Raw genomic sequence first — 21863 nt, 5'->3', positions numbered from 1 at the left:
TCTGACCCTGTAAGTCTAGGCCCTTCAGCCCAAAGGCAGGGTGCAAGCTTCTCAGTGTGAGGGCACCCCTGCCTGAGCAGGGGTGTCCCTACAAATCATAAACTACATTTCCTGGGCTTTTTAAGTGTGGAGATGCCATCTTAAGGTATGTAGTGGGCACTGGTCAACACATGATGTCCAACTACAAAATGACTTTACTAAACATAGGCATGGTTGGTATCAACCATGTTGGACTCCTGCAACTACACCAAATCCAGTGTTAGCTGCTTGATGCAATGTACTCTGGCAGTTCCCTAGGGGATCCCCCATATCTGCATGTACAGTCTTGAATGGTCTGCATGCCAGCCTGTGCTACTGCCAACCCCAGACACTGTTCTGTCCTCCTGCTGCTGAGCTTAACACGGGGAGGGCAAGACAGAACAAAGGATTTCTTGTCAAAGAGAGGTGTGACCACCTCTCCTTTAGAAATAAGTGTCACTGGGCTGGGGTAGGGGTGCCTCTGAGGGCCATCAGACTGCTTTGAAGAGCACATTTGGCACCCTCTTGCATAAACTGGTTTGCTCCAGTGCCCGAACCCCCCGGCTCCCACTCTAACACAAAACCACACAAAGGAGAGGGAAATTACGACATGCCTGTCCAGCTCCTTCATTTGGGAGGTGCACACAGCTATACCAGGTGGCTACTTGATTCTGCCATCTTCAAAATAAGATGAGCGGGGGGCCCTGGGAGCATCGGGCTGGTTAGTCATTGAAGTTAGTGTCCAACCCCCCTTCTGGGGTTAATTAAGGGCTTCCCTCAGGGTGGGACCCAAGATTCATCTGCAAGGCTTCAGGAACCGTCCACAAGTCTACTCTGCAATGCATGTCTGTACCTGGACACCAGAACAGCTGCTGTTCTTCGTTCGAACTAAGAGCACAACTATAACAAGTAGGAGGGACTTTTATTGCAACTTGGTTTCCAAGTTCTGCAAGACTTCTGAAAATCCCAGTGGACGTGTATCCTCCCAAGTCACTAGGCCTCTGTCTCACTTAGGAAAGCAGCAAGGAATCTCCTTGGAGTGAAGGAGTCCCTCCCCTACATCCGCAGGAACCTCAACAATGACCGGCTTGGGGATCCTTCTGTCCCACAGACTGTCCAAGGCTCTACAACATAGGTGGTGGTTCTTTGACTCTTCAGAGGTCTCACCTATCTTCCTTGCAACTGGGAAGTCTGTGGTCCCTCCGTGGAGCTGCTTGACCAGAACTCTGTGCACCAAATCTGTTGTTGCCAAGGCTTCTTGCATCACCAGTCCACAGACCTCCTAGCTCTAAGAAGCCCCAACCTCCAGCACTACACACCTCCAAGAACAAAGTCTTCTGTGCAGCTCCTGCTATGTGGGCATTCCTCTGTGCTGTGCTGCTGAGGCCTCGTTGCGAATCCCTGTGCTGGATGCCAGAGGATCCATCATAAGTAGAGGTCATTGATGGACACAAAGTCAGCTGAAGAAGTTCGTGTGGCTCCTAGTTCCGGAGGGAGCAACATGAAGTGGCCTCGGGAGCTGGTGCTTGGCCCAGCGGAGGACCACTTGGAAAAGGGCTGCACACACAAATCTAAAGATGCATCCTGGGGGTCCCCTTGGAGTGACAAGGCTGCAAGGGGTGGGGGACCCTTACCACATAGTTTGGTCTTTGGTGCAAGCCACAGGGCGGCTGGCTGCAGAGCGAATCTGTGAGCCAAAAGCTGTGCGCAAACATGCCCTTGGAAACAGGAGGTAGGTCGGGTCGCTTGCAGGTCAGCAGGGGCTCTCTGGTGGGCGGTCCTGGTGGTTTCAGAAGTCCCTCGACTGGGGCCTCCTCCTGGTCCTTTTACAGTCCGGAATGGGCTGTTTTTCTTGGTGTCCAACGTGAGGTGACCAATACCCGGGGTACTGGTGCGGTTCAGCCGCTGGAGGAAACCGTGCCACCAAACTTGGCACGCTTGCAGGGTTTGTCCTTGCAGTCTGCCGCGTGGAGTTGGGTCTGTCTGCGGTGTCTCGTTTGGAAGCTACCAGTCACTCGGTGAAGTGGACATCACTGGCTTGTTGGTTCTTTGGGGTTGTCAAGTGACAATTTCACTCTGGAAGGAGTAGTTCTCTGGTGATTTACGAAGAGTGGAGGTCCGCACGGAAATTTTAGAATTCTTCCAGTGTCCAAGCAAACCCTCAGCAGCGACTGTCTGGTCCTGGCTGCAGCAAGCAGGATTTGGCACCTTTTTCTGTGCAGCAGGTCCTAAGTTCTCATGCCTTGGGTCTTCTTTATTGCTATACTACTTGAGTCAGTCGAATCCGATTTCTCAGTCTAGTGATGCCCTCTAAATACTATTTTTAGGGGAAACCTGGTAGTGAGCAATGAGTCATCTACCTTAGGGTGGCTACACCCACTAAGTGACCTCTTCCTGTGTGGGCAGAGATCAATTCCCTACAGCATATTGGCTATTTACCCTCCATCCGATATACAGAAAAATGAAATGGAGAGGTCACCTCGCATGCAACACATTGGGGGTGGTGCAAGCTACGTAGGACCACTCCTCCGGTTCTTTGTCTAGTTTTCCAGATGTTGCTCCCACCAAATGTGGGGGTGTGCAATGGGGCAGTCATCTGCTGTTAGCAGCAGGCCTGAAGGGCCAAGTTTCAAGGGCAGTAATCCCTTTGAAGATTGCAGGAAGGGCAGTGCACATTCCTGAGTGGTGTGGTGTTAGCACCTCCACCCAGGAAGGGTTTTGTTCTGAATCCCAGAGAACAAGAGCTCTCATCCCACAGGTTCAGATTTGTGTCTGGTGGTGACAGGCTGGTTGGGACTGGCCAGTAACCATGCCAGGGTAGCTGGCTTTTGCAGGGGGCAACTCTAAGGTGACCCCCTGGGTACATTTTATAATAAATCCAATACCGGTACCAGTTTGGATTTATCATTCTAAGTTTGATACCAAACAACCCAAGGTTCAGAGTGGCCATCATGTAGCTGTGTCACTCGTACTCACCAGTGTCCAGCACATGCGTTTAACATGGCTGCTTGGTTCACTTAATATGTCCCAGGTTTGGAAAGGACACAGTAGGAGCATATTCATCATGCAGCTGTGCCCTCACATACAGATTAATGCACCCTGCCTTAAGGCCTGCCAGAGGGGTGACTTACCTATATGAATGCAGTGGGTAGGGCACACAGGCGGTGTGCCATGCCGAATTCGTGTTTTAGATTTGCATTGGGACACTCAGCCTGCAACGGCAGAGCTGGCTGCATCTGAATGCATGGCCCTAGAGGGTGGCACAATCAGTGCTGCTACCCTCAGGGGCCTACCCTTAGTACCCCATGGCCTGGGTATCTAAGTACAATTTACGAGGGACTTATAGTGGCAGGTAAAGGGGATTCCAATTGTCCCAATGCATCACAACAGTTTTGGGAAAGATCTGGTCCAGGGAACCTGGTTAGCAGGGGCCTTGTACACTAACAACTTTGAGGCTACATCACACACCAGGCAAAAAGTGGAGGGGGTAACCATGTCAGAAGAGGCCTTTTCTCACACCCATGGACACTGACCAGAGATTATAACTCTGTACACGGGTGACTGGAGAATCCTACTTCCTTACTTTTGGGGTTTTAGTACTTCCCCCGTCCTAATGGTTCTTATCTGGTAGTGTGGGTTGGGAGTGACTTTCACATTTCATTGTTTTAGTATATGGTTTTCCCTCTCCCATAGGGTCCCATGTTATTTTATGCCTTTAATTATCGGATGCTGAGTATATTTTTGTATGCTCATAGCTCCGGTTAGCATACCAAAGTTAGTTCTAGAGTGTGTGTTACAATAAACATAACATTTTTTTAACAGTGGCGTGGTGCTTTCCTGTGTGTACATCACTGACTGACCTGTGTCATATTTGCAACCACTTTAAACCCTCCTGGATAAGCCTTAGCCGCTCTCCACAGCTACCCTTTTGAGAGCTCTGGTTATCTAGTACCACCTGCACTATCACTAAGGGTTGCCTGGACTGAGTACAGGGTGCCTCACCTATACATGTACACCATATACTGAGCCAGTCTGCTACACTCATCAATAAAGTTAGAACCAAATTAAGGCACCACTGGGGCATAATAAATGAGGAAGTGGGAAGAGATGAGCAAGACCCTTGATGAACCTATAGAAAATAGAGTTATTAAAGAGGGTTGATCAGGCACATGCAAAAAGGTAGTAATGTCTGACAACTAGCTGCTAAGAGAGCCAAAGGCAGAGCCCTGATGGGCAAGGAAAAGAATAATAAAACATCAGACAGTGTGGCAGAAAGGGGATCTGGAGACTTACTTTGCAACCTCTCACAAATTCCATCTAAAAGCAGGCTTATACTGTTAAGGTAGAGGGATGCATGACTGCAAAAATAATATTATAGACTTTGGGAAAAAGGTCAAAACCTGTCAACTGTCACCACTCAAACTCTAAGCAAGAAGACAGAGAGTGGACACGTTCAGGTGAAACAAATACCCTCACCCCCTCCTGCGACAGAAGATCCTGCCGATGGGGCAGCCTGATTGGAGGGTCGATTGCCATGCTCAGTAACTCAGGATCCGTGCCCAGTCCAGAGCCACCGGGATGATGAGGCGTACAGGAGGCCTGAGTTCACCTCACGATGAAAAGCAACTGAGCGAATGCTCCTTTGGAAACTCCAGTGTTCAAACGTGCAGCAACTGCACATTCTCAGCAGAGGGGAACAGATGTAACCAAGGCTCTCCACGCTGCCGAAACAAACCTTCAGCCACCTCACGGTGGAGATTCCATATGTGATCTGCTAGGCTTCTTCAGCTGAGTTCATCTGCTCTGGTGTTCGGAGATTCTGCCAGGGGCTGAACCACCAGCGATATGCCCTGCTGTTCCAGCCATGTCCAGAACGCAGACCCTCTTCACTAAGCGACCACGATCTCACCCCACTCGGTTTGTTGAAAAACCACATCAGTGGTGTTCTCAGTGAGCACCTGTACCAGCCTTCCCTTGGAGGGAAGTGTAGGAAAGTACTATCTTGCCAGACATGTTACTCCCATTTATACTTGTGTGTCTGTTTGTTTTTGCCTGTGTCACTGGGATCCTGCTAGCCAGGAACCCAGTGCTCATAGTTTGTGGCCTGTATGTGTTGGCCTGTATGTGTAACCTATGTGGTGCCTAACTGTATCACTGAGGCTCTGCTAACCAGAACCTCCGTGTTTATGCTCTCTCTGCCTTGAAAATTGTCACTGCAGGCTAGTGACCATTTTTACCAATTCTAATTGGCACACTGGAACACCCTTATAATTCCCTAGTATATGGTACCTAGGTACCCAGGGTATTGGGGTTCCAGGAGATCCCTATGGGCTGCAGCATTTCTTTTGCCACCCAGAGGGAACTCAGACAATTCTTACACAGGACTGCCACTGCAGCCTGAGTGAAATAACGTCCACGTTATTTCACAGCCATTTTACACTGCACTTAAGTAACTTGTAAGTCACCTATATGTCTAACCTTCACCTGGTGAAGGTTGGGTGCAAAGTTACTTAGTGTGCGGGCACCCTGGCACTAGCCAAGGTGCCCCCACATTGTTCAGGTCAATTTCCCCAGACTTTGTGAGTGCGGGGACACCATTACACATGTGAACTACATATAGGTCAATACCTACATGTAGCTTCACAAAGGTGACTCCGAATATGGCCATGTAACATGTCTAAGATCATGGAATTGTCCCCCCATGCCAAATCTGGTATTGGGGTGCCAATCCCATGCATCCTTGGGGCTCCGGCATGGACCCTGGGTACTGCTAAACCAGCTCTCTGGGGTTTTCACTGCAGCTACCAACCTACAGACAGGCTTCTACCCTCATGGAGTCTGGGCAGCCCAGTCCCAGGAAGGCAGAACAAAGGATTTCCTCTGAGATAGGGTGTTACACCCTCTCCCTTTGGAAATAGGTGTTAAGGGCCTGAAAAGAGTAGCCTCTCCTGGCCTCTGGAAATGCTTTGAAGGGCACAGATGGTGCCCTCCTTGCATAAACCAGTCTACACTGGTTCAGGGATCCCCCAGACCCTGCTCTGGCGCAAAACTGGACAAAGGAAAGGGGAATGACCACTCCCCTGTCCATCACCACCCCAAGGATGGTGCCCGGAGCTCCTCCAGTGTGTCCTAGACCTTCGCCATCTTGAATGCAGAGGTGTGAGGGCACAATGGAGGCCTTGGAGTGGCCAGTGCTAGCAGGTGACGTCAAAGACCCCTCCTGATAGGTGCTTACCTGACTAGGTGGCCAATCCTACTATGAGGGCTATTTAGGGTCTCTCCTATGGGCTTCTCCTCAGATAACGAATGCAAGAGCTCGCAAAGAGTTCCCCTGCATCTCCCTCTTCGACTTCTGCCAAGGATCGACTGCTGGCTGCTCCAGGACGCATGAAAAACTGTAACACAGTATCAAGAAGACTACCAGTGACACTGCAGCGCCTAAACCTGCTGGCTTTCCCGACTGTTTACTAGTAGTGTATGCTCTGAGGGCTGTCTGCCTTTACCCTGCACTGGAAGCCAAGAAGAAATCTCCTGTGGGTCGACGGAATCTTCCCCTGTTAACGCAGACACCAAACTTCTACTTCACCGGTCCTCTGCGTCCCCTCTCATCGTGACGAGCGTGGTCCCTGGAACACAGGAGCTGGATCCAATTGACCCGACAGTCCAGTGGTCTATCTGTCCAAATTTGGTGGAGGCAAGTCCTTGCCTCCCCACGCCAGACTGTAATCCTGTGTACTGCGTGAACTGCAGCTGCTAGGGCTTCTGTGCACTTTTGCAAGCAATCCTTCGTGCACAGCACAGCCCAGGTCCCCAGCACTCCATCCTGCTTTGCTCAACTCGCTGAGTTGACCACTGGCTTCGTGGGACCCTCCTTTGTAGTGTTGAGACGACCGCCATGCTCAGTTTTCTTGAACCCGAGTTCAAGTGCTTCTGCGGGTGCTGCCTGCTTCTGCGTGGGCTCTCTGTGTTGCTGAGCACCCCCTCTATCTCCTCCTCCAAAGGGCGATCTCCTGGGCCCGGGCAGCACCCATTTTCTTCAACCACGACCTTTGCAGCTAGCAAGGCTTGTTTGTGGTCTTTCTGCATGGAAACAACTCTGCATCCTCCAGCACGCCGTGGGACATCTTGCTTACAAAGGAGAAGTTCCTGGCATCTTCAGTTGTTTCAGAATCTTCAGCTTCTTCCACCCGGAGGCAGCCATTTTGCACCTTCATCCGGGGTTCAGTGGGCTCCTGACACCCCCCCCCCCCTCCCTTGCGTGACTCTTGGACTTGGTCCCCTTCCTTTGCAGGTCCTCAGGTCCAGGAATCAGTCTTCAGTTCTCTGCAGTCAGTTGTGGTCTTTGCAGAATCTCCTATCACGCCTTTAGTGTGTTTCTGGGGAAGTAGGGTCACTTTACTCCTACTTTTCAGGGTCTTAGGATGGGGTATCTTGGACACCCTTAGTGTTTTCTAACACTCCCAGTAACCCTCTACACACTACACTAGGCCTGGGGTCCCTAAGTGGTTCGCATTCCACTTTATTAGCATATGGTTTGTGTTGCCCCTAGGCCTATTTCATCCTATTGTATTCTACAATGTTTGCACTACTTTTCTGTTTACTTACCTGATTTTGGTTTGTGTGTATATTTTGTGTATTTTACTTACCTCCTAAGGGAGTATATCCTCGGAGATATTTTTGGCACATTGTCACTAAAATAAAGTACCTTTATTTTTAGTAACTGAGTATTGTGATTCTTATGATGTAGTGCTATATGATTTAAGTGGTATAGTAGGAGCTTTGCATGGCTCCTAGTTCAGCCTAAGCTGCTCTGCTACAGCTACCTCTAGCAGCCTAAGCTGCTAGAACACTACTAATAAGGGATAACTGGACCTGGCACAAGGTGTAAGTACCATCAGGTACCCACTATAAGCCAGGCAAGCCTCCTACAGTTGCCTCTCCCCATTCTAAGGATACCATCGCCATGGGATGTACCTTAGCCTGATTACCAGTGCTGAGGACTGTATATGACTCACCAGTCAGATACTGTTCTAAGGACACTAGTTGCTCAGTCACCATGGTGACACTGGCACCAGTGTCTCAGTGCTTCAAACTGAATCCAATTTCTATGAAGCTGTCTGTATATCTCCAGATTACTGGGCCAGACAGCCAGGGAAGCTACATCGATGCCACCCTCTGAGACTCAACTTGTCTCCGTAGGCTCACTGACATGGTCAGGCCCTACTTGGAATCCCATCTGGAGGCTAACCACTGCATTTACTGCACTATTTTTTTGGGATGGTTAAGATCTCCAGTTTGTTTTCCAATGGTTTTGCAATTATAGCACCAAGCCTTTCTGGGATCCCAATGTACCCCTTGAACTCAACCTTCCTGTGCAGATTTCTGGCTACCCTCTTTCCATTGAGGGCTGGCATTTTGGATTTATTGTGGTCTTCCCCACCAGTGGATGTTTTGATCACCCTAGTTTTGACATAGTGCTCTGCCTTCTTCCCCAATTCTTGATGGGGGAAGTGGACCTAGGTCTACCAAGTACTAATGTAACATTTCCTGCACACAATTACTCAAGAGATGGTCTTACATTACTAAATTGTAAAGACCTTCATAATCATGCACACTGTTACCTTTTAACAAGCCACCTGGTGTCTTCACTTAGAAGTCCACAACATCAACCCAGGACTGACTCTGGAATTTTCAAGTGTCCCTGAATTTGATTCTATACTCCTCAGGAGTTATCCCAAAGCCCTCAATCAGGGTATTCTTCATGATGTCATAGGGCTTTGTATCTCTCTCATTCAGTGTCAGAAGTATATCCCTGCACTTTCTTGAGAACAGTTCCCACAGAGGAGAGCCCCAATGCTGTTTGTCAAGTTTTCTGGCAACACAGGGCCTTTCATAGGCTGTTAACCATTTGGAGATATCATCACCTTCCTCATATTGGAGGACAACCACTTTGGGAATTGTAGGGTCACAGTACTCTACTCTATCCCTACTTATAAAATTGCTGTCACAATCCATGGCTTAAACCCATTTCTTTTCTCCCTTTTTTCTATTGCTAGGATTCTGTCTTCCAGGGCAAGTCTCCTAGCTAATCTCCCCAAAAGCCTCTCTTCTTTACAGGGTGTCTCACTGGACCTTGAGGAACTAGTCCCCCTTACTAGAGGGAATAGTCCTAGACACTTGGGATACAGGGCCTACTCTTAAGTGGTGGAGGTCCAGTTCCTCCTCACCTATACTGCCCTGATCTACAGGGTCAGTGGCCCCATATGGGCCTGCTCATACTCTGCCAGTAGCTCCTGGAGCTTTGCACTGGTAGGATTTGAGCCTGTTTTCATTGTGTACCCTTTAGAGAGGTCCCTTAACTGCTTGTGAAAAAGCTTAAAGTAAGGGGTGACACTGACTTCCACACCATGTACTCTGAAGCACTCATTTTAATAAAGTGGGGACCTTTCTGAGCTAGAGAAAAAATCCTAACAAGTTTGTGTAGTCCTAACTGAAGTACATTTATGACTTACTCTTATGCTACAGGGCCCTAACCAGGGCCATAACAGTACTTTTAAGAATTTGAATTTGGAAACATACTCAATTAAAAAAAATGCAATTTACCTAAAAGCAATTTTGGGAATAAATCCAAGACCAGGTTCGCCAAAACGTGAAGGTCGGAGACAACAGCCCAGGGCAAACCCACCTTTAACAGGCCAGTCCTCGAGCAGGTGAAGATTGGAACTCCTGATCCCCACAGATGAGCTGCAATCATCGCCATCACTGTGGTGGACACCTGAGAGAGGCGGGTAAAGCCAAAAGTAAGCATGATGAACTGAAAGTGCTCGTGGCCTACCGTAAAGCACAGTTAATGCCTGTGGGTAGGCAGGGCAGCAATGTGGAAATAAGCGTCCTGCAAGTCCGACACTATCATTCCGTCTCCTAGGTCCAAGGCTGACAAGATCTGAGACAACATGAGCATTTTGAATTTCTCCTTCTTGAGAAAGAGACTGAGGGCTTGAAGACTGAAAATAGAGCGAAGATCTATGTCCTTTTTGGGAACAAGAAAGTAACCGGAACAACAACATCATCCTAATTCTGGCACTGCAACCTTCTCTATGGATCCCTTGGCCCAGAGCACCACTACTTCCTCGAGGGGAAGGGACAGATTATCCTCAGTCATCCAGTTGTAAGATGGTGGTATGGGAGTCACAAAAGGGAGGGAGTAGCCCCTTCAATCTGGAAACCCCACATTTCAAATGTTATGGGCTGCCAGTGAATCCTGCTGCCTGCGAATCCAGCTGCCAACTGAGTGACCATGGTGGGAAAAGGGCATGGCACGAAGGTTCAGAGGCTGCTGCTGTTAGGGGGGGATGGCAGACTGACTAGACAGCTGGCCACCTGACCCAAGAGGTCAGTGGGTACTGTAGGAGGCTGACTTAGTTTATGGTGTTCACTTATGGTGTGGCACCCTATACTGAGTCCAGGCAACACTTAGTGATAGTGTTTTGGTGCATAGATAACCAGAGTTCTCTAGGGGTAGCTGTGGAGAGCAGCTCATGCTTACCAAGGAGGAGTGTAAAGCACTTACAATATCAGAGTAGTCAGTCAGTAATGTTTATACAAGAAAGAACCACACCAAGTGTTACAAAAAAGTATCCTTTCATATAACCCTAGTATTAAACCAGTGTTGGTATTTATCTACTTGGAGATAGCTACGCACAAAAATATACTTCGAAACAAACAGAAAAAGCATAGCAATTCATGGGACGCTATGGAAGGGTCAAACCATATAGTAAAGTGGTCTAAGATTGGAGGTGTCCAAACAAGTTAAGTGTTTTAGGATCCCAGGGGCTGAAGGATTACACAATCACCCAAGGTAAGTAATTCCCCGGGAGCCGAAGTGCAAAGGTGTTATGTGGCTGGTTGCCCCATAGGCAAACACAGGACCATCGCAGCTTTAATTCTCAGGATTCACAACCCTTCCCAGAGGACCCAGAGGAAACCAGTTGGGATTAGGAAGGTTCCATAGTGCCCCCATCGGTGGATACCCAGGAAAGTGGAGTATCTACACCAGAAAGCCTTGCTGCATAGGGGTGAAGTGACGTCGGAAAACTTCTTTGGAATGAATGGGAGTCTCATTTGCCCAGTTGCTGTTGCAACCGGTGGACTAGGTTGGCAGAACCCAAGGTGGATTCCTGACCAGAAGAACCTGAAGAAGGGGACAGAGCCCGGACTACTAGGAGATATCCAGGCAGTGGAGGTAGGAAATGCCCACCCTTCTTGGGAAGAAGTTCCTGAAAGTTGCTGAAGGAAGGAGTACAGCTGCAGAGTCTAGGTGATGCAGGAAGACCCCTTGAGGCGCCCACAAGTTGTCCTACACAGGTCACAGGTTTGCAGAGAGGTCACTTGTCAGCAGAACCTACCAATAAGCTTTGGCAAAAGCAGGAGTAAGCTGCAGGGGACGTTTGCAGGATTTTGGAGACCAGCAAGGTCCAAGCGTCTCGACCTGTGGAGTGGACTTAGAGCTGGCCCTCACTAAGCAAGCATCGTAGAAGCCTCCAAAAGGACCCACTAGCAGCAGGTAAAGGGAATCACAAGTAGGCTGCAGAAGCAGAACAAAGGAGTCCCACGCCGCAGGAGTTGCAGGGTGGATGCTGTTCTTGGAGTTGCAGGGTGCTGGAGGCTCTGGCTTCTTGGAGTTCGAAGCTCTCTTGGAGGACAAGTCAACAAGCCTTGGTAATAGCAACAAATGCAGTACACAGGGTTTCCATTCCAGTGACCACACCGTCTCCCAAGTTAGAAAGAAAACAAGTTGAACCTGGAGAGGACTAAGACCCTTCTCGATGTCCGCGGGACAGCAGGATCCACCAGCCAGCCGTTGAGGTGCCCGTGGATGCAGGAGACGGACTACTTCACTCCAAGGGAGATTGCTTCTTGCTTCCTGGTGCAAACAGAGTCCTTGTGTTCCTGGAGGATACACATCCACAGATGTTGCAGGATTCTTGCAGGAGCTGGAGAAACAATGTTGCAGTGAGAGCCCTCCCAACTCGTCACAGTCTGGTTTCAGTTCCTAAGGCAGACCAGCAGCTTGTCCAGAGGCCAGGACCAGAAGTGTCTTACAGAGAGTTCTTGTAGAGTCCTGCTCAACCAATTTAGGGTTCCACCCTCAGGGAAACCCTTAAGTAAATCAGAAAGGTGGTTGGACATTGTCTACGGTGATCCACCTACCAGAGGGGGTCAGGGATGTCACCCACCTGGCCTAACCAGTCAGATGCTCCCAGGGGCCTCTGCCCGTCTAGTTTCCAAGATGGCAGAATCAAGCAGCCACCATGCAGACCTCCGTGCACCTCCTTAGGGGAGGAGGCGAACAGGGGGTAGTCACTCCCCTGTCGTTTTTGTGGTTTCTTGTCAAAGTAGCAACTGGAGGCTCCTGCACTGGTGCAAACTGGTCTATGCAAAGAGGGCTCTTTCAAAGCAGTTTTGTGGAACTCAGAGGCCACTCCAACCCAGCTCAGAGACACCCATTTCAAAGGGAGAGGTGGCCATACTTCTTCCCTACAGGAAATCCTTTGTTCTGCCTCCCCCTGCTCTAGTTAGGCTCATCAGCAGAAGGGCACAACAGTGTCTAGGGTAGGCAGCAGCGTGGGCTGGTTAGCAGACCCTGCAAGGATGCACAGGCAGATCTGGGGTATCCTTTAAGAAACCCTAGAGTACACGTTATCATGAAACTAACACTGGCATCAGTGTAGTTGCACAATTCCAAAATGTTTGATAACAAACATACCTAGGTTCAATGAAGCTATCATGTAGTTGGACTGCTCGTATTGACCACTACATACCTTAATATAGATACCTAAACTTACAAAGCCAAGGAAATAGCTTCTGGGATTTGCAGGGGCACCTCTGCTCATGCGGGGGTGCCCTCACACTTAGAACCATGCACCCTGCCCTTGGGCTCAAGGGCCTAACATAGGGGTGACACAGTGTCCAACTGCAGTGACGGTGATACAAGGCAAGAGTTATATCTAGAGTGAAAGGTGCTGTACCATTTCACGCAGGCTGCATTGGCAGGCCTGCACACAGTTTGCATGGGCTTCCATGTGTGGAACAATTAATTCATGCTTCAGCAGGTACTTACATGGATGCGCCAGAATGTCAATTGTGGGGTGGGAAAATTTACCAACAACCAAACTTTAGAGGATAGAGCACTGACACTGGGGTCCTGATTAGCAGCATCCCAGAGTACTACAGTCTAAACACACTGACACCAGGCGAAAAGTGGGGTTAGCTATGCTATACAGATCCTACTTTCTTACATAACCCCCTGCCAAATGAAAGAGTAAGACTAGGCTTACCCAGATGAGTCATCATTTTCTAAGTGGAAATGTCTCGAAAGCCCATCTGCGTTGGCATGGTTACTCACAGGTCTATATTCCTTGATAAGTCAATCCCCTGTAGGGGAATGGACCACCTCAAAGTTTTGGGTTTTCACCATTCGTTTATTTAAGCCACAAGAGGCTTGTGGTGTGTCAGAACAATGAAGTGAGGGCCAAACCGGTATGGCCTCAACTTGATCAGGGTCCAGACCACAGAAAAGGCCTCCCTCTCAATAGGTGACCAACGTTTCACTCTGCTGGTAAAAGCTATTTGCTGATACTGGCCCTCCTATTTCTGAATCATCTGTCTCAACAATGAATTGTTTTGAATACTGGAACTGGAGCCGAGCCCATGGCCTTTTTCAGGGCATCAAAGGCCTCTTGACAGCCAATTCGTCATTGTATCTTTTTAGGCATCTTCTAGGAGGTGAGATCATTCAAGGTGTTGCGATGGAGCCATGCCCTTTTACAAATCTCCTGCAATACCCGGTCAGGCCCAGAAAAGCTCTGACCTGATTGAGTAGTTGGAGCAACCCAATCCACAATGGTTTGGATTTTGCTGTGTAAGGAGTGAACTTGGCTTCCACCTACCAGGTGGCACAAGTAAACAACTTTGCTCTGCCCTATCTGGCATTTGGTAGCATTGATAGTGAGGCCTGCCTTTTTCAAAGCCTCAAGGAAACTCCCGAGGTGGACTGGATAATCCTGCCGGGTGGAGTTAAAGACAGAAATATCATCCAGATATGCTGCACTAAAGTCTTCAGGCCCCTAAGAACCTGATTAATCAACCTCTGAAATGCGGCAGGTGCATTCTTCAAACTAAAGAGCAACACAGTGGAGTGATAATACCCACCAGGAGTTGAAAATGCAGTTATAGGTTTAGCACCATAAGTTAATTGTATCTGTCAATAGCCTGCAGTCGAATAAAAAGTGGTGAGATACTTGGCTGCAGCCAGAGTAATGATCAACTCATCTGCCTCAGGGATAGGAAGAATATCAGTCTTATTGACTGCACTGAGGCCTCTGTAGTGTACACAAAAACTCCTCTCTCTATTTCTGCCCTGGGAGTGATGTTTTCGCACAAGTACTACAGGACTAGCCCAAGGGCTGTCTGCAGGCTCAATAACCTCCAACTCAAGCACGGTTTGTACTTCTGCCCTGATGCAATCTCTTTTTCTTGCGTTTGTCCCATCGGGAACAGCCTGACGGAGTACTGTCCGGGCCTCCTCCAGAACCTATGGCAGCACCTGCACAACACTGGTTCAGAGAGTGTGGGAATAATGGCCCAAAAGGTATGCAGTTTTCACAGACAGCAAAACTAGGCTGGTGGAAGAAAGCATCTTCCCAAATTGAGTACAATCTCTTCGATTCCCTATCTGGGGGAGTGGTAGGGAAAGTGCCCTGGATCACTAAGCTGACAGGTGTAGTGGTGCTGCGTGAGGAAGGTTAGGTTCTCAGGTGTGGGGGTGATGGTGGTGGGCAATTATCTTATTCACTGGAGGCCCTGTGCTGGGTTTAGACCAGGTACCAGAAGGACATCCGTAAGTGTATCACTAAAGGGGAGCAGGGGTTCAGATGTGGAAGCTCCTGGTTGCAGCATATCTGTCAAGAGATTAATCTTGACTGCCACCGAAGGCAGCTGAAGGTCTAGGACCTCCGCTACCCTCCTCACCACCACTGCTTAGAAAGTTCCGTCCTCCGCAGCCACAGTAAGGGGAGAAATCATACCAGTATATTGAGGGGTCTAGTCCACTGGCTTCATCCAAATCCTCACATAAGTCCATTATCTCTTCTTAGGGCCGATATTCTAAAAGATCCAGCAACCGCATCCCACCCTTACCCAAGACCTAGCCCAAAACAATAGGGCTCAGGCTCTGATCTAGGAGGGAAGGCTCCTACCGGAGTCAGAGTGGGCGAAGTGTGACATCCATCTGGATCCGTGTCGGAGTCTGGAATGAAACAGGAATGGTGCCACCAATGGACGCCAGGAGCATCAACATCGGGACAGGCGCCAGGAAAGGTCGAGAGATGCAGCTGCCATTGGTCCGAATCCAGGACTGGATTCTCAAGGACCCATTAGAGCCAAGGGCAAAGCTGCCGACATGGAACCAGATGTAGCCCCCTCCAACTACACTGGGCCCAAAGTAGCGCCAAATGGGTCGGACTACGCAAAAATAAGGAGATTGCCTCATAGAACTCTTTCAGTGGGGACAGTCCGGCTCCTGGAAAGAGAGAAAAGACACAGAGCCGGCACAAGTGCAGGTTCCAAAGAATAAGGCCTGAAATGCTGACACTCACTTGTCACGGTAAATGATGGATGAGGAGAAGTCGAAGACCCCTTCAGCTTCTTTTTCCTGTGCCTCAACTTACCCAATCATCCTGAGGATTTGGAGTGCGATGACAGCTACTTCAGACTCCTTGACAGGTCACAGGGCCTTCCCCTTGACAGGGACTGTGACCTGCGCAGAATCGCATGGCAAACTGTCATCAGCTTTAATGGCCCGACATTCGGAGCACAACTTTGGGATGTGGCCTTATTCTAAACACCACAAACAGAGGAGGTGGGGTTCCATCACAGACATCGCCGGATGACCTGATTCACTGGGCTTGAAAACAGTTTTGCATGATGACATTTAACACACCATAAGGTAAACCTCAAACATTTGCGACAAAAAGGCAAAAAAGTTCAGTAAAAAAATGACCAAGGGTGGCTCTTCTCTCAGATCAGAGCTGGATGGAGCAGAACGAAAAAGAACGGACCCCGGTTGCACTTATACAGGTACTGCAATGTAATTTTCATCTGGGATGACACCAACGACGGACACCGAGCCGAACAGCGTCACTTACCGGGTGCAGGTGTACTGCTGACTAAAAATGCTCCGGATTAAGTCTGACGCTTGGAAAGAATTCAAAGGCAAGAAATCTGCAGCTAGAAGCCTTTATCAGATACCGAGACTATATGAATCTCTAAAAACAAGTTAAGCAATATTCATAGACTTGATATTACCAAGAATCTAAGAACCACATGGAAAGCGGTTTACTTTAAGCAAATAGTAAAATCCTTACATGTTTGAATACCAAATCCACCTCTTGATCCGAAGCTAGACTGATTTTCTTCATCATTATTTTCATCCCCTGGAGAAAAAAAAACCACTTATGCTATATTGAGTCTGTAGGGAGAGGTTGCGTAGAGACAGCTACTACTAGACAGTTACATACAGGCAGAAAAAAAAACTCCGAAAAAGAAAACAAAAATTCAGATAAGCTAGACATGCACAATTCAAGGTGTTTGTCGACACACAAAACAATAGGACAGAAATTAGATGCAAGAATATCTATTCCCATCAACTGTCCCTGCCAAATGCAACAATCCACAAACCTTTTTTTAAGCTATGGGCAGGGATACAGATTTGCCTTCACAGAATGTTTAGAAAGCATGTCAGTATAATGAACAGTTTAATTCGACTAAAAAACTAACATTAATCATACCAATTTATAATCCACTCAAAGTTAACAAACACAAACTAAATACAATTCTCCCAGGACACTCAACTCGACATTTTAATTTACTAAATTACAGTACATATTGGCTAAAACAACAGGATTGGCCATACTGCATATTTCAAAACATGCATCTTTAAAGTGTTCGCAGAACTGCACGTGTAGGAAACTGCCTCTCTATACAAAAATGAGATATCGTATGCACAGAGTCCAGGGGATCCCCAGAGGCTTAACAGGTGTTAAAGTAGATAATATTAATGCTCTCTTTTGTGGTAATGTGGTCGAGCAGTTAGGCTTACTAGAGGATAGTGCAACACAGGCAATAAGGGAAGCACACACTCAATGACTAACTCCAGACCAATATTCTTTATATAGCAAACATATATTTTGTTAAGTTATTTATAGAACCACAAGATTCAAGTTGCAGGTAAGTACATGAATAATTAAGTATTACACATATGTATCAATACCACTTTGATTAGAATTGACAAGTTGTACAATTTGTGAATAAATGGCAATAATCGTTTTTAAAACTTGACAGTGCAATTTTCATTAACTATTCCTAGGGAGGGGGTGGGGAAGAAAAGTTAGTACGATTTGAAGTTAAGTACAAGACTTCGAGATCTAGTCTCCCAGGGTTAGGAAGTCCATAGGTTGGAGTTCAAGTTAACCTCAAAAACTCACCACAAGCAATATGGGACCAGCTGGGTGCAGAGGTCAAAGATGAGGCAACTTTAACATGGGCTTTGATGGAGACTGGGGACACTTATAATCAGGTCTGTGTCTTCTGAGGGCAGCCTGGGGGGTTTAGAGGAGCACCAGAGGGGGCCACTGGTTATCACCAAACGCACATCCTCAGAGGCACTGGGGCAGCCAGGTGCGTGGTGCAAACACAGCATCAGGCTCCCAATTCTTTCCTATAGTGGGACCTGGGGGCCACAAAGATGCTGCAGGTGAAGTCCAAGCAGTCGGGCTAGGGGAGGGGGTATCTTTTGGCATCTAGAATCTTCGTCAGTTCTGTCGGGCTCAGGGGGGCCCTCTGGATTCAGTCTGCCGGCATTGTTGTGGTGGACTAGAGGGGTCAACCCAGGGTGGGCACTTGCTTAGAATTGCCTGGGGATCAGCTCCAGTCGGTTGGGCCACCTGGATTCGGACCGTGGGCATCAGGATTCGCAGATCCAGGGTGGTTCTTTGGTCCCGAGATGGAGTTTCCCCTTGGACAGGGCCCCTGTCCACATGAGTTCTTGGTCCGCTGTGATGCAGGAAGTCTTCAGGAGGCTTCTCAAAGGTTGCTCGACCCGCAGGACACGCACTTTCTTTTGCAGGGCTCTTGAAGCTGGAGAAAGGCCGGTAGGGATGAGGCCATGTCAGTTTTCATCTTCCGTCTTTTCCGTTGGGGTTTGAGCTTGGCAGTCCTTCTTTCTTCTTGTGAGGTTACCAGGAACCTGAGAAACTAGTGTAGGAAGTTGGCTCTGTATATACTATCTCAAAGTGAGAGATACTGTGCACAGAGTCCAAGGGTTCCCCTTAGAGGTTGATAGTGGCAAAATATAGATAATACTAATGCTCTGCGTTGTGGTAGGGTGGTCGAGCAGTAGGCTTATCAGAAGGTAGTGTTAAGCATTTGTTGTACACACACAGGCAATAAATGAGGAACACACACTCAAAGACTTAACTACAGGCCAACAGGTTTTGTATTGAAAAATATCTTTACTTATTTTATTTCAGAACCACAAGATTCAAGATTTGAGGTAAGTACATAAAATGCAAGGTACTTCACACAGGTAAGTATAGAACTGTGATTTAAAACAGTAGTACACACAGTTTTGGTTCAAATGGTAATAAGCTATTATAAAAGTGGACACAGTGTTAAAATCAACAGTTCCTGGGCGAGGTAAGTTTGGTTAGGTTTTGTAGTTAAGAAAAGCACTTACACAGTCAGTCTCCTGGGCATAGGCAGCCCACCTTTGGTGGTTCAAGGCAACCCCAAAGCCACAGCTCCAGCAACACAGGGCCAGTCAGGTACAGAGGTCAAAGGGGGGGGGTCCAAAACACATAGGTGCCTATGGAGAACAGGGGTGCTCCGGTCCTAGTCTGCTTACAGTTAAGTACCTGCGTCCTCGGGGAGCAGAACAGGGGTTTTTTGTAGAGCACTTGGGGGGGGGAGAGGGGGGGGGGGGGGGGGGGGACACGCTAGCCCACAAAAACACACCCTCAGCGGCACGAGGGCAGCTGGGTGCAGTAGGCAAAGTAGGACTCTGGTTTGCTATTGAAAGCAATGGAGGGACCCGGTGGTTGCTTAGGCGATGCAGGCAGGGAACAGGGGGGCTTCTAGGGCCAGCCACCGACTGGGCTGGGATGAGGGCCGCCTGCTGGTCACTACTGCACTGGTAGGTGGTTCCTCTCGGTCCTGGGGGCTGCAGGTGCAGTGCTTGGTCCAGGGGTTTGGTTCCTTTGTTACTAAGCAGTCACGGTCAGGAGGAGCCTCTGGATCCTCTCTGCAGGCATTTGCTGTGGGGGTGCAGGGAGGTCGACTCAGGGTGTCCACGTCATTGGAGTCGTCTGGGAGTCCCCTCTGCAGTGTTGGTTCTCCTTTACTCGAGCCGGGGCGACGGGTGCAGAGTGTGAAGTCTCACGCTTCCAGCGGGAAGGGAGAGTCTCTTTAAAAGTTGCTTCTTTGTTGCAAAGTTGTTGCAGTTTCTGAACAGTGCCGCTGTTCTCGGGAGATTCTTGGTCCTTTAGGTGCAGGGCAGTCCTCAGAGGTCGCTGGTCCCGTCGGATGCGTCGCTGTGCAGGTTCTTTGAGTCTGGAGACAGGCCGGTAGGGCTGGGGCCAAGTCAGTTGGTGTCTCCGTCGTCTCTGCGGGGGTTTCAGGTCAGCAGCCCTCCTTCTTTCTTCAGGCTGCAGGAATACGATTTCCTGGGTTCAGGGTTGCCCCTAAATACTGAATTTAGGGGGGTGTATTTAGGTATGGGGCCAGTAGCCAATGGCTACTGTCCTGGAGGGTGCCTACACCCTCTTTGTGCCTCCTCCCAGAGGAGAGGGAGGCACATCCCTATTCCTATTGAGGGAATCCTCCAAAACCAAGAGGATTTCTAAAGGCAGGGGTCACCTCCAGTCAGGACACCTTAGGGGCTGTCCTCATTGGTAGGTGACTCCTCCTTGTTTTTCTCATTATCTCCTCCGGCCTTGTCGCCAAATGTGGGGGCTGTGGCCGGAGGGGCAGGCATCTCCACTAGCTGGGATGCCCTGGGGTGCTGTAACAAAAGGCATGAGCCTTTGAGGCTCACCGTCAGGTGTTACAGTTCCTGCAGGAGGAGGTGCGAAGCACCTCCACCCAGTACAGGCTTTGTTCCTAGCCACAGAGTCACAAAGGCACTGTTCCCCATGTGGCCAGAAACTCGTCTGGTTGTGGCAGGCTGGTAGAAACTGGTCAGCCGACCACTAGGAGTCGGACTGGTATTCGGGGGCATCTCTAAGATGCCCTCTGGGTGCATTTTACAATAAATTCCATACTGGCACCAGTGTGCATTTATTGTGCTGAGACGTTTGATACCAAACGTCCCAGATTTCAGTGTAGCCATTATGGAACTGTTGAGTTCATATCTGACAAACTCCCAGACCATATACTCTTTATGGCTATCCTGCACGTACAATGTCTAAGGTTTTGCTTAGACACTGTAGGGGCATAGTACTCATGCAATTATGCCCTCACCTGTGGAATAGTGCACCCTGCCTTAGGGCTATAAGGCCCTACAAGACGGGTGGCTTACCTATGCCACAGGCAGTGTGAGGTGGGCATAGCACTCTGAGGGGAGTGCCATGTTGACAGTCATTTTCTCCCCACCAGCACACACAAGCTGATAGGCAGTTCGCATGTGCTGAGTGAAGGGTCCCCAGGGTGGCGTAATACATGCTGCACCTCTTAGAGACCTTCCCTGGCCACAGGGCCCTTGGTACTAGAGGTACCATTTGCAAGGGACTTATCTGTGTGCCAGGGCTGTGCCTATTGTGGGAACAAAGATACAGTTTAGGGAAAGAACACTGGTGCTGGGGCCTGGTTAGCAGGGTCCCAGCACACTTTTAATCATAACTGGCATCAACAAAAGGCAAAAAGTCAGGGGGTAACCATGCCAAGGAGTCATTTCCTTACAACTTGCATCTGTCAAGTATGTCAGTACTTCTGACAGTACTGCAGGCTATTGGCAGATTAAGTTATTAGAAGATGCTAAACAAAAGACAGCATTTTCAACCATTTGGAGGGCACTTCCAATTCACAGTAATGCATTTTGGTCTGAAGAATGAACCTACCACTTTTCAGAGGTTGGTGAATACAGTCCTCCAAGGTCTGGACGCCTTTGGTGCAGCATATCTAGATGATATACCTGTCTTCAGCTCTACCTGGGATGACCACCTGGTCCACCTAGGGGAGGTTTTGGAGGGTCTGCAAAAGCAGACCTCACTATCAAGTCTTCAAAGTGCCAGATAGAACAGGGGAAAGTGGTTTATCTGGGACATCTGGAAGGTGGGGAACAGATTCAGCCACTACAGGGGAAGATTCAAACCATTTGGAAGTGGACTCCCCCTACCACACAGACCCAGGTCAGAGACTTTATAGGTTGCAGTGGATATTACAGGAGGTTCATTAAGAACTATGGCTCCACTGTTGCCCCTCTAAATGACCTCACCTCAGAGAAAATAAGGTATTATAGACAGACAGCTGTCAAAAAGCTTTTGAGGAACTTAAATAGGCCATGTGATCTGCACATGCTCTAAAGAGACAAAACTACTCCAAGAAGTTCATAGTTCAGACTGATGAATCAGAGGTAAGGGTGGGGGCAGTTCTTTCACAGCTTAATACAGAGGGCCAGGATCAACCAGTAGCTTTTATCGGAGGAAGGTTGACCCCCATATAAAACAGCAAAACAGCTGGTCAGCCATAGAGAGGGAGGCGTTTACTGGGCCTTGAACACGTTGATACCATTG

At 48.7% G+C, this 21863-nt stretch overlaps 1 protein-coding gene across 7 annotated transcripts in view; it reads right to left on the bottom strand.

Moving 5' to 3' along the window:
* Positions 1-21863, bottom strand: part of DDX4 (DEAD-box helicase 4) — a 1597047-nt gene that overhangs the window by 792943 nt on the left and 782241 nt on the right. For 6 of the 7 annotated variants that reach the window (XM_069222170.1, XM_069222206.1, XM_069222224.1 and 3 more), the window contains one exon: positions 16443-16511. The exons of the other annotated variant lie outside the window; for it this stretch is intronic. In XM_069222170.1, coding sequence (XP_069078271.1) covers positions 16443-16511 — 69 coding nt within the window. The remainder of the gene's footprint in view (positions 1-16442; positions 16512-21863) is intronic. 7 annotated transcript variants of the gene reach the window in all.

The sequence above is a fragment of the Pleurodeles waltl genome, chromosome 1_1, assembly GCF_031143425.1.
Source record: "Pleurodeles waltl isolate 20211129_DDA chromosome 1_1, aPleWal1.hap1.20221129, whole genome shotgun sequence".
In the NCBI taxonomy this organism is placed as follows: domain Eukaryota; kingdom Metazoa; phylum Chordata; class Amphibia; order Caudata; family Salamandridae; genus Pleurodeles; species Pleurodeles waltl.
This window is presented reverse-complemented; position numbering and strand designations above follow the sequence as displayed.